This window comes from Neolamprologus multifasciatus, chromosome 5 (genome assembly GCF_963576455.1).
Source record: "Neolamprologus multifasciatus chromosome 5, fNeoMul1.2, whole genome shotgun sequence".
Taxonomy (NCBI): Eukaryota; Metazoa; Chordata; class Actinopteri; order Cichliformes; family Cichlidae; genus Neolamprologus; species Neolamprologus multifasciatus.
This window is the reverse complement of record NC_140443.1, coordinates 27,027,059-27,038,291: the sequence shown is the minus strand read 5'-3', so window position 1 is coordinate 27,038,291 and position 11,233 is coordinate 27,027,059. Positions and strand designations below refer to the sequence as shown.

General features: G+C 38.5%; 1 protein-coding gene across 1 annotated transcript; it reads right to left on the bottom strand.

Annotated features, from left to right (window-relative positions):
* Positions 1 to 132: 132 nt before the first annotated feature.
* On the bottom strand, positions 133 to 10,367 carry LOC146518893 (retinol dehydrogenase 11). Its single transcript, XM_085160617.1, has 6 exons — positions 9,964 to 10,367; positions 4,673 to 4,912; positions 2,588 to 2,677; positions 2,230 to 2,418; positions 1,424 to 1,533; positions 133 to 494 (listed from the first exon to the last, which is right to left on the bottom strand). The coding sequence occupies exons 1-6, from the start codon at positions 10,121 to 10,123 to the stop codon at positions 315 to 317; spliced, it is 969 nt and encodes a 322-aa protein (XP_085016743.1). The 5' UTR covers positions 10,124 to 10,367; the 3' UTR covers positions 133 to 314.
* Between the last annotated feature and the right edge of the window lie 866 nt (positions 10,368 to 11,233).

Genomic DNA, 11,233 nt, shown 5'->3' with positions numbered 1-11,233 from the left:
TACTCAGACGTAATGCATATTCTGAAAAATCATTTCTATCATTAAGTTATTTAGCAATGATCCCAAGGGACACAGACACAACTTGTATGATTTCACTAAATGTTCCTTTAAAAAGAAAGAATTGCACTGAGCGGTCAATGTTGGGTAAACTTTATTCACAAAAATACAGTTATTTAAAGAAAATGTGCATGCAAATTACTTAAGGCAAAATAGTAAAAATCAGACATTGTGGTGGCAGAATTGCATAGGCAGTAGGTGCAGTGTGACTTTGGAATTTGACCCCTCTTGTTATCAATCCCTCTCAGCTAGTGGTTTCAGAGCTTTGATGTCAGTCTTTCGCAGAATTCAAAGTCCTTGACCGCGAGGGCCGCGTCCCGAGCTAAAGGGATAGGCAGAGTCAGGGAACAGTCGCTATCAACATACTTCCCGGTTACACCCTCCAGCTCCTCTGCTACAGCACAATAAATTGTGCTCACTGCCCCTGCTTCTGGTGACTGAGATGGGAGATTAGGAAGGTGGAGAGGAAACATGAAAATTAAGGTCAACAAACATCCTTAGAGCTACAAATATGCAGCTGGAAAACATGTAATCCCAGCCTTGTTTTGTGCCTAGTAGAGCCAGTTGTTGAGCACTGGATGACACTACAGATACAAGTCACAGATGATGTAACTTTTCCTTACAATATATTGTAAGGCAAAGTTACGGGTGCAAGTATTTGGACTTCTATAATTCTGCCTCTATACACCACCACAGTGAATGCTAAGTCAATGTCCGACTGAAGTATTAATTCAAGGGGGTGAAAATCCTTGGACAATACCAAATGCACCAAATACTGCACTGGGTAGGCTCTTTAGAGCTTTTCTGGCAAAGCCGCATTTGGCCTCGCTAAAAGCTACCAGTGGTTTGTATTGTGCTGTAAACGTTCTGTATTTCCATTCCAGGTGTCTCTTGATCGTAGACTTTGACAATAATAGGAAAATGCAAAAGTCTGCACTTCAATCACTTCAGTTGTTTAATATGAAATCTATTTTGGCGATTGAGAGAGGTAAAGTTACAAAATTGGTGTCACTGTTCAAAAAGTCGTGGACCTAACTGTAGTTTTCTTTTCCCACTTTGCAGCAGATTATCCCATGTTTAAAATGTCAATATAAATGCGAGAACAGATGTATACATCTGAGAGACAAGGCTAAAAATGAAAGAGATGAGGATACAACCACAGGGGGGAAAAAAAAGCAAAGAATAAGAACAAAGGATTCCTAAGATTCCTACAGCAGGGAAGCTTTATTTTATACTTAACCACAGATATGTGAAATGTTTTAGCGCTTGAACTTGTTATTCTAGTTTTAGCAGTTTGGTTTGTGCCATCATTGAAACAGTCTGGATTTGGTATCTTATTTTAGTTTGGTTGCCTGTTTCAACTTACCTTGAAAAAGAAAAACCCAATGAAGTGGAAAATCCAACGGATCCAAAACGAATAGTGTCTCATTACTTCTGTCATCACAATACCGGGGTGGACGGAGTTTGCAGTTACATCTATGTAATGACAAAAGTACAACAAAAAACAAAAACAACACTGAGACGGTCACTGAAAAGGTAAGCACTGAGGGTTTGATAGGATGTTGAGAAATTAATTTTATCCTAAGTATTAGAGGCTGGAGTGGGTGAAGCAGGTGGAGCTGGCCTGTTTTTGATGGTACAAACTGAAGTTCAGGTGCGGACCTATATGAGACTTTTTCTGTAATGAAATAACATCACCCAACAAGTCACCGTTCAGACTCTAATGATTGCTAGATTGACTTTCAGCATGATGCAAAAACTGAAAATGAAAGTTTAATTTGCAATACTTTCTAGAATCTAGAATCTCTCAGTATTTTACCAGCATATTTTATGAATATTTAAGGCCAGTTTCATCTTTCAGATTTCTTAGAAAAACAGACAAACTACTGTATAATGTATGGGGCAAACATGACAAATACAGAGAGGAGCAGGAAGCCCAGTAAAGACAAACAATGGTCCTATGAGAATAATTTTTAAAGACTGATCATCATCAGAGTGCAGTATTATTTAAATCACATAAAGCCGTGGCTTATGTGTATTTTTAAATCTGAATGTGATCATCATCCATCTTTTGTTACTGCTTCTTATTTTGTCATTTATTTTCTTTCAGTGCTGTTCCAATGGGAGAGATCCCTCCTGTACATTCATAATATTTGCTTTCCTGTAGCCTACCTGTGCCTTTTAGTCTGCGTGCTAGCTCGTTGGTACAGATGATATTGTGCAGCTTAGTGTTGTTGTAGACTTGATCCATGCGATAGGTCAGGTTCTTGCCGTGAAAATTAGAAAAGTCCACTTTACCCCTCTTGTGGTTGACTGAGCTGACGCTGACGATACGGGATGGAGACGAACTCTTCATCAGGTCTGGAAACAATATGAAACACATTGTGGCAGCAAGGATACGATGAGAAGAAGAGACACCAAAAAAATGGCAGATATTTAGAATGACCTGACCTGCAGGCAGTAGTGTATTATGCATTTCGTTTTCTCAACACAGTACATCCGCTGTGTTAAACAGACCCCACAGTCTTACCCAGCAGCAGGTTGGTGAGAAGAAAAGGTCCCAGGTGGTTAGTAGCAAAAGATTCCTCAAATCCGTCTTTGGTTATGTTCCTCGGTAAACCTGATTGATAAAAAGTTAAATCCCTAGAATTAAAAGTTGATCTAAAAGTTGATGTCATAAATCAGACTAGGTTTTCTAAGCTTGATGTCTAGCACAAGGCTGGCACACCGTGTACCACTCTCTGATACTCTGTGTGGTGTTTTAGCACAAGACAACTTCAGAAAGTTGGAACCCTGCTTACATAATGCAACGATTTACAAATCTCCGCTTTGTTTGGCAATGGAACATAGAACATAGTGGTGCTAAAAAGAAACAGATGAAGCAACATGATAACATGAATGGGAATAAAAATAGCATCTTAAAGAGGCAGAGTTTCTCAGAAGTAAAGATGGGAAGTGTTGAAAATATTGGGCATATCATGAAATTAGCAGCTAGAATACTTTATCAGACAAGAATGGGACAACATTCCTTGCCAAAAAGTCCAGCAGCTCTTCAGTTTGATGCATTCAATGTCCCCAGACATTTATAGACTGTTGTTAAAAGAAGAAGGGATGGTAACCCCACCCCCCCCCCATACTTTAAATGTTTACGCGTTCTATCTTCTAAAATAAAATATTGGTTTATGACATTTGCAAATCGTTGTACTCTGTTTTATTTACATTTGCACAGCATTCCAACTTTTTCAGAATTGTACTTGTAAATATTTGTGTTGCTGCCCTGCAAAGTCTGCCATACAAATTCGAGATCGGGGATGTCAAATTGATTTTAGATCGTGGGACACATATGTGTTTCAATTTAATCGTAAGCGACCATCAAAACTCCCCTTTATGTCAGTGTAAAGTAGTTCAACTGCACATTTAATCTCTGAAATATGACAATATAAGAAAAAGAAGTGCTATTTAAACAGCATGTCTCAGTTTGCTTTACATAAAAAAGAAATCCTACTGTAGTAAAAGAAAGAAATCTGTTAGCACAATTCTTTGAGTTGTAATGTAAAGTAATGTGTAAAATTACAGAACAAGTTCTGATAGCCCATTGTCTAAACTGTCCAGTAATTATAAAGCAGAAAGTTTTTGTTAATTCACAGACATTTGTCATATTTTATTTATCTATTTATCTATTTTACTGCGGACACACAAAATTGTATAGCTGTGAAAAAGAAACAGGAGCTTTTCTGTGGTTTATTGTTTATCTATTACTTTATTACTTTGGTGTGGTATGAATGGCTGTGGGGGAGATCTGTGTAAATGTGTAAAATTGATGAAAATACACTTTAGGTGCAAAATATATGCCATCCTTCAAATTTTCCAAAGACGTCCAGCAGACCTGGTTGGAGTCTTTATTAGGCCTTATGTTTGGCACCCTGTTCTAGATTGTTTAGCTATTGCGAAGCGTTGCTTTCTGTATCCAGTCACGACATTGATCCATTTGTTTAGGCCCCTGATTTCTGTGTGCATCTCCTCAATCCCTGCTGTCATGCTTGATGAAATTGTTGTTCAATGATTCACTCACTAAACAAAAAAACCCAAACAGACATGCTTTTGTGTGTTTTTGTTGTTATGCATATTAGAGCTGGCTTTTAATTTTCAACAAATTAAATTGAATATAGTCCCTGGCCAGCTGATGTGTTTTACATTAGAACAAGCCTTACTTGCTGTTTGCTTGCCAACTTTAGTAGAGCTGCGTTTTCATTGATAATTTATAATAGCTAGCTTTTTTTGCTACATCTCACAACATCGTGTGTTAGTTTACTATTTTAACACAAAATGTCCAAATGGAACGCTCAAATTGTCCCAAATTCTTCCAGGTTTGACCTTGTGATGTACAACAGTGTTGCTTTTATCTTGTAAAAATGTTGCCATTAATATTTAAAATTTAGATTTTTTTTTCCATATTTGAATATATTTTTCCCAAACAGTTTCAAATAAAATAAGAAATGTAATTCATTTGCCTATTTCTAGTTTGTGTGTATGTGCTCATCTTCATCTAGTTATGAGCAGTGAGCGTGATTTGGTGGTTGTGTTGAAATCCTCGGACCGGCTCTGCTTGTATCACCTGATACTGCAGCATTGTTGACGAGGATGTGCAGCGCCTTCTCCTCTTTAAGAATCCTCTCAGCAAATGCTCGGACAGAGTCCATACAGGAAAGGTCCACCAGACGCAGATGTACATCCAAGTTTCCTGTTTTTTCCCTAATTTCGTTAAGTGCTGCTGTGCCCCTTGCCTCGCTCCGACAAGCCAAGATAACACGAGCCCCACGACGTGCAAAGTCCAGGGCAATGAACTTTCCAATCCCTAGCAGAGTGGAACAAAACAAAATATTACTTGTTGAAATATGCTTAAATAACAGATTAATCAAAAGACAGATTTGCATAAGGTCTAAAACCTAAAACAAACGTTATGATTTTATTCTAAGTTTAAGGAGTTTTCACATTATCTGGGCATTTGTTCTGTGTTTGCTTGCATTTGCTTGCAGATATGCAGTTTAAGCAGACTGAAGCAGATCTTTATTGCTCAGAAACTGTGACATGTTTTATACACACATATATGTATGTATATTGCATATTAGTGGTTTTAAAACATATAAATGATGAAATGATGCAATCTTTAAACAGTTCTCCATTACAACCAAACCCCTTTAACATTTAGAACTGAAAGGACAATATTTCCTCTCCTAAACCTTAGAGGGAAACAGTTTTGTTTGAGAGCATCATGTCAGGTTTTTGTTGCAACTAAATTCAACTTTATTATTTCTATAGTGCCATTTCACAACAACAGTCATCTCAAGGCAATTTGAACTGATCCTGGAGTGTTGAAAGAATCCCCAACAATAACACAACCACCTCTGAGCAAGAAGTTGGCTACAGTGGGAAGGAAAAAACTTGTTTTATTATTAACCAGGTTCTGAGAGCTAGCTGCTGCATCACGTTGAGGGTGAAAGGAAAGAGGAGAGAGCAGAGAGAAATAGATAAAAGGTAAACCATGGAAGAGGAGGTTATAGACTTCAAGGTCGCCTGATCAAGCCCTAACGATAAACTTTGTCAAAAAGGAAAGTTTTAAGCATAATTGTAAAAGCAGATAGAGCGTCTATTTCTCAAATGCAAACTTGCAATTGGTTTTGATTTCATAGTAGAGGTCTTTAAGACCTGCAATTTGGATCCATTATCAATTTGTGTAATTCTACACAAATTGATGTTTTAATTCTACATTACTACACAAATTCTACTCTTTATTAAGAGAACATTACAGGACAATTACATTTCACAGTTTAGAACCCCCAATTAGTGTAAATCAGCATAAAAGAAACTAGGCTTCTAACACTAATAGTAATCCTGTCACGATCCTGGATCATAGACCCAGAGTTTTGTGGACTTAGTTGGGTCATTTATTGTTATATTTGATTTTCATGCATTTGGATTTTTTAGTTTGTAGCTTCTGTTCATTTCCATTTGAATTCTTGTTAGCGTCGATTTAGTGTAGTTGTTTATGTGATTTTTCCCCCCCAGCTTTCTTCCCCCCATGTCATTCTATGTCAAGTCTGTGTGTGTTAGTGTCACATCTGTCTATTTCAGTGATGGCGTCCTATTTTATTTTGGTAACTGGTTGTGCTCTTTGTCTTTTTATACATAATTAATTTAAGCTGTTTCACATTCCCCACCTGTTTCCCATGACTACCCTCAATGCGTCTTCGTATAAACAGTGCCACATGTGTTTCACTGTATTGCCTGGATACTGTTACTTTGTAAATGGGACATTTTAGCTTCTATTCTGGGTTTTTGTTCAGACGATCTTCAACTGAGATATGTGGCTTGCGTTTTGTTTTAGATTTGGTCTTGGCATTCTGCATTTTGGGTCTTCGCTTTACACACTCTAAATCACGTTTTAATCAAGTCCCAATTCTTACGGTTTCCCACAACTCTCACTTTCCACGAACGTCTGGTTGGTGGATGACTTTGATGTTCCGGTCAGGAACTGTGGAGCTGAATTATCTTTTGCTGGATGATCCACTGCAGCTTATGGGCAAACTTGTTTTATTAAGCAACATTTTTTTTGTCATCTTCGTGCACATGTTATCATCTGGAATAATTTACAAACGGGCCTCAATTTCGACACCACATATGCTGAGCACATGTGTGCTAAGAGGATTTTTAAAAAGGTACACACTCAGTGAGATATCTTCCTTTGAAGTCATTTAAATTAGCAGCAAGGAAAACTTCAGAAAGACAAATCTAAACCACAAACACTTCCACATTTCCACTAATTGTCATTTGCTTTCAATTATCCATCATAGAGAGTGTATCAGTGTAGCAGACACACACACACACACGGGAGAGACTTCTTTGCTAGCTCCATATTGTGTGGAATCAGTTTGTTTAAATTTAATTAAACACACTTTAGTCAGAAATATGTTGCTAAGTTTTTTATTAAATAAGTCATAAGCAACGCTACATCAGGTAATAATTGTCATCAGTAACTTTGATTTAGAGACTCCTATAATGACCAAAATTACAAAAACCACAAATAATACAGTGAGTCTTTCCCACTGTGTCTGATTGTTTATCTTACAGTCTGGTATTATTACCTTCACTGCACTGAACTAAATATTCTACCTCAGTCTTTTATTGAGGTCACAGTAGCATTCGAGCATTCCAAAGAGCTACAAAAGCACCTTTAACAGTGACCTTGTCTTTGGGTCACTTTGTAAGTGCAAATTCAGACTAAAACTGTTGGATAGACTGTTAGGGTGAGATATTGTCATTTTTATGTTTGCCATTTGTACATTGTTTTAATTCTGTGAAAGGAATTCTTTCTGTCCTCCCCTCCCCAGATTCTCGAGGTTCTAGGTGGGGGGCTGTAGGGCTGTAGTCTTTTATCATCCTTGTGCTTTTGATGTAAGCTTCCTGCGTTACGACCCTTTGGTCAGCAGGAGGTCTAACACACACACACACACACACACACACACACACACACACACACACACACACACACACACACACACACACAGTGCCTTGTCTTTGTAACCAAGGGGGGTTACGTGGGGAAGGTACGTGTTGTAAACTATTGTTTATTGTGTGAACGTTGCCAATAAAAGGGAGCGAGAGGGGGCAGTCGGAGAGGTCATTTTTGTGATGTGCTAAGGTACCGACAAGCCTCCCTTGCAAGTAAAAAGATCGATCGCTGTTGCCTTGTCTTTCTTTCATGGGAATAAGTTCTGGGATCAGCGGGGTCTGAATTAGACCCAACATAGACTTAATAAGCAGATTATTTATATCACATCTTCCAGTTCACAAAGCGAGTATTAATGTTTTCAGTGCTTTTACTTATTCCCACGCTCTTATCCCCGCATAACTGGAAAATGTGTTTTAATTCCTCAGAACCCGGAAGATGGGTGTTTAAGTATACACATATTTGTATATTTATATACACAGAGATAATCCAGTGTGTTAGACTGAAATGGTTGCAGTCTTTTCTGTGTTTCTACTCTCTTTCTACTTTGAAAGTGTTCTATTGTGTTTCTTTGACTGTATTCTAAAAAAAAACCCCAAAACATATTTGGGTAATGGTAAAAAATGAGGCTGTTGATAATCAGACATTTCCCAGAATTTTTTAGCTCTTTGTGGAATAATCTTGTCGTTGCACACATACACATTTATGCCTGACAGACTGTGCTGACATTGGCAATGTTTTGTGTCCATTTAACCAAAGAAATGGTAACAGATTATATGGCTCTTAGTAACAAAGTGGATAAAGTTACAATTTAACCCTCATACTGAAATATTTAACAGGCATAGACTACCAACTGCATAAACTTCCTTAGGACATCAGAGTAAATTACCTTAAGAACAATAGAAAATAATATATAATAGCGTTTTCTTTTAAAATGACTGTACCCCTTGATACTGTGTGATGCTTTAGTTTAACATCCATGCCAAACATTAAGTGAAGAAATCCATCTTAAGACTGAGTAGGGATACGGATACTTTTGATTGAGGTCCTCAGGGACCCCACGATATTTGTATTTTTTTTAAAACACAGAAAACAGTGATGTGATCACTCCAGACTGACAAAGTCATTAAACATTTGGACGTGTCATGGCCTCTGGGTTACTGATCCAGAATTTTGAACTCAAAACACAATGACCTGGGTCATTGCCCCAGGGCATTGTGTTTTTATTCCCTTGTGTTTCCAAATCCTGTGTTAGGGTCCTACTCTTGCCACAAGCCTATACATCAAGCCCTAGAATGACAGGAAAAACAACTGCGATATAATGACAACCCCCCCCCCCCCCCCCCCCCAAAAAAAAAAAAAAAACAGAAAGAAAAACCAAACAAACTGAAAGGGTCTTTTTGACATGGGCATGAAAATTGAATGTCTCCTTCCTAATCATTGTTGCCTCTACCTCCTACATTTTTACTATACTGGTTTTAGTGCTTCTCCTATTCTCTAAACAACTCTGTTACCTTTAGATTTAATAAAGGCGCAAGAAGTCATAGGTTAGATTATTAGTCCTTGAATAAATGTTTAATGTAGGTGAAATTTTAGATGATCCTTTGTTGAACACCCTTTGATCTGGAGTAATAAAAGGAATTTTTCGATTTTTTTAAACTTCCAAGTAAACCATTAACATGCTTCAAGGTCACCTTATCTATATTAGTGCAGCACTGCAACTCCCGAAGAATGAGATTTAGTATTTTAGGTTTAGAATGACTTTAAAATAGATGCATATAGATAGATGCATAGATCGTGGTACTGGTCATGATGAACAGCAATGGGAACTATATTCTAAGACCACAAAAGCCCCCTAATAACTTCAAACAGCAGGGATACTGAATGCACACATGTAAGTGTCTGAGAGCTGAGAGGATTGAAAGCTGGAGTTAGAACCACTCCATTTTACCACAGAGTTAACTTTAATTTAAGTCGCCGTCATGCAGAATCTCTGACAGATTTTTACATGATCTTAAACATCGAAGCATGTCGGCCGCTCTTCAGTGTAATTTTTTTTCTTTTTTGAAGTGCAACAAATACAGCCTCTCTTCATGTTCTTGCTACTACCTTGTTATTTCCTGTAATTCCTGTAAATGAGACCCTTAATTTAGTGGTGACACACCCTGGGATCACAATTGGTTGATAACCCTTCATAGCCATGGAATGTGAAGCCCCCCCCCCCCCCCCCCCCCCCCCCCCCCCCCCCCAACACACACACACAACACACACACACACACAATAAAAAAAAAAAAAAAAAAGCCCCCCAAACAAACAACAAAAAGACCTCAAGAATTCAGAATTTTAACACCAAACTACGCCTGCAGCTCTGTGTTAGTGGCTCTTAATATTCAACCAACCAGTATTGGCTCCCGTCACTATAGCAGTCTTCCCTGTCAGCCGCACGGCGCAGGTTTGTGGATTCCAGCGGTTTCGCATCTGCAGGCGAACAACAGCAGCCAGCAGCGCCGTCGAAACAGCCCAGAATGGGTGATAGAAGAAACCCAGCCAAGCCATCATCCTGCCGATGAGTCTAACGTCCGCGGGAAAGAAATAGACTGCTTTCCCTCTTCTCACCGCTTTAAGTAGGCGCGTTATGATTCAACTATCCAAGCACGTGGTTCAATCTTGCATCGGAAGAGGAGTTGAAGTTGTTTTGTTTTTTCTTCCTTGCACAGTCTAGCTTTTGTTATCGTCTCTCTATAAACTTTGGAGATTTGTAAGAGCAGAAAAATGCGACCCGTGATTCAGCGGTCAGGTTTAGTCTGCAGAGCTAGCTCGGAAATTACATTTAAACAGACAGCCTCTTTATCCATATTCAAACCATCTGGGCTGGTGAACGACGGAAGTGTTCATTTATTCAAATTAAGCTTGATTTTTGGAGCCCTGATCGACATGGCATCTCACCAGTTTGCAGAATAAGAGACAAGTAAGCAAAAGTTCAAGCATATGGATGTAATTGCTCTACCAGATGCAGTTTTAATGGAACACATTAAAGCTGAACACACGGTCCTATCCATAGCTCTTCCATATGTCCATGAGCTCACATCAGTGAGAACAAATACATGACCCACTTTAAATCATACACATTTGGCATTAGGTAGGTACACTTTCTCTTTAACAAGTTGTTTTGGGTCATTGCAAAGATGGTCCCAGACAAATATTTTAATTATGATTTTGCAGGAACTGAACCAACATAGGGATGCAAGGTCATTCAACTGGAGCAGGGCTGTCAAATTCCTTTTACATCTTGGTGGGCCTCATACAGCCCACTTTGATATTAAGCATACCGAACCAGCGAAACTCCAATTTCTGTCAGTGTAAATACACATTTACTCTAAGGAGCTTGGAAGCAAAGTGACTGGAATTCTTTACGTTTTGTGAAACCAAGCTCCTTAGACTACCATGAGCAGAATGATTGAGTATGTAGAAGATAGAAACGTGCACAGTAGTGTGCATAGTAGAGTGCAAAAACTCTTTTCTCTTTATTAGTGGCAAACACTCAAAAACCTATGAAAATACAGTTAAAACTCCTAAATCAGTGCATTCCTTTACACTGGGGTCTTTTCCCAGCTGATCCTGGCCCCAAGGCCTTGTGTTTGACATTCCTGGTTCAGAGGAAGTGGGATA

Excerpts from the sequence above, each read along its gene's own strand:
- LOC146518893 (XM_085160617.1), bottom strand. The coding sequence starts at position 10,123 with ATGATGGCTTGGCTGGGTTTCTTCTATCACCCATTCTGGGCTGTTTCG. Across the intron at positions 2,419-2,587 it reads TCTCACCAACCTGCTGCTGG|ACCTGATGAAGAGTTCGTCT; the intron begins GTAAGACTGTGG and ends TATTGTTTCCAG. Across the intron at positions 495-1,423 it reads TTGGGTTTTTCTTTTTCAAG|TCACCAGAAGCAGGGGCAGT; the intron begins GTAAGTTGAAAC and ends CTCCCATCTCAG.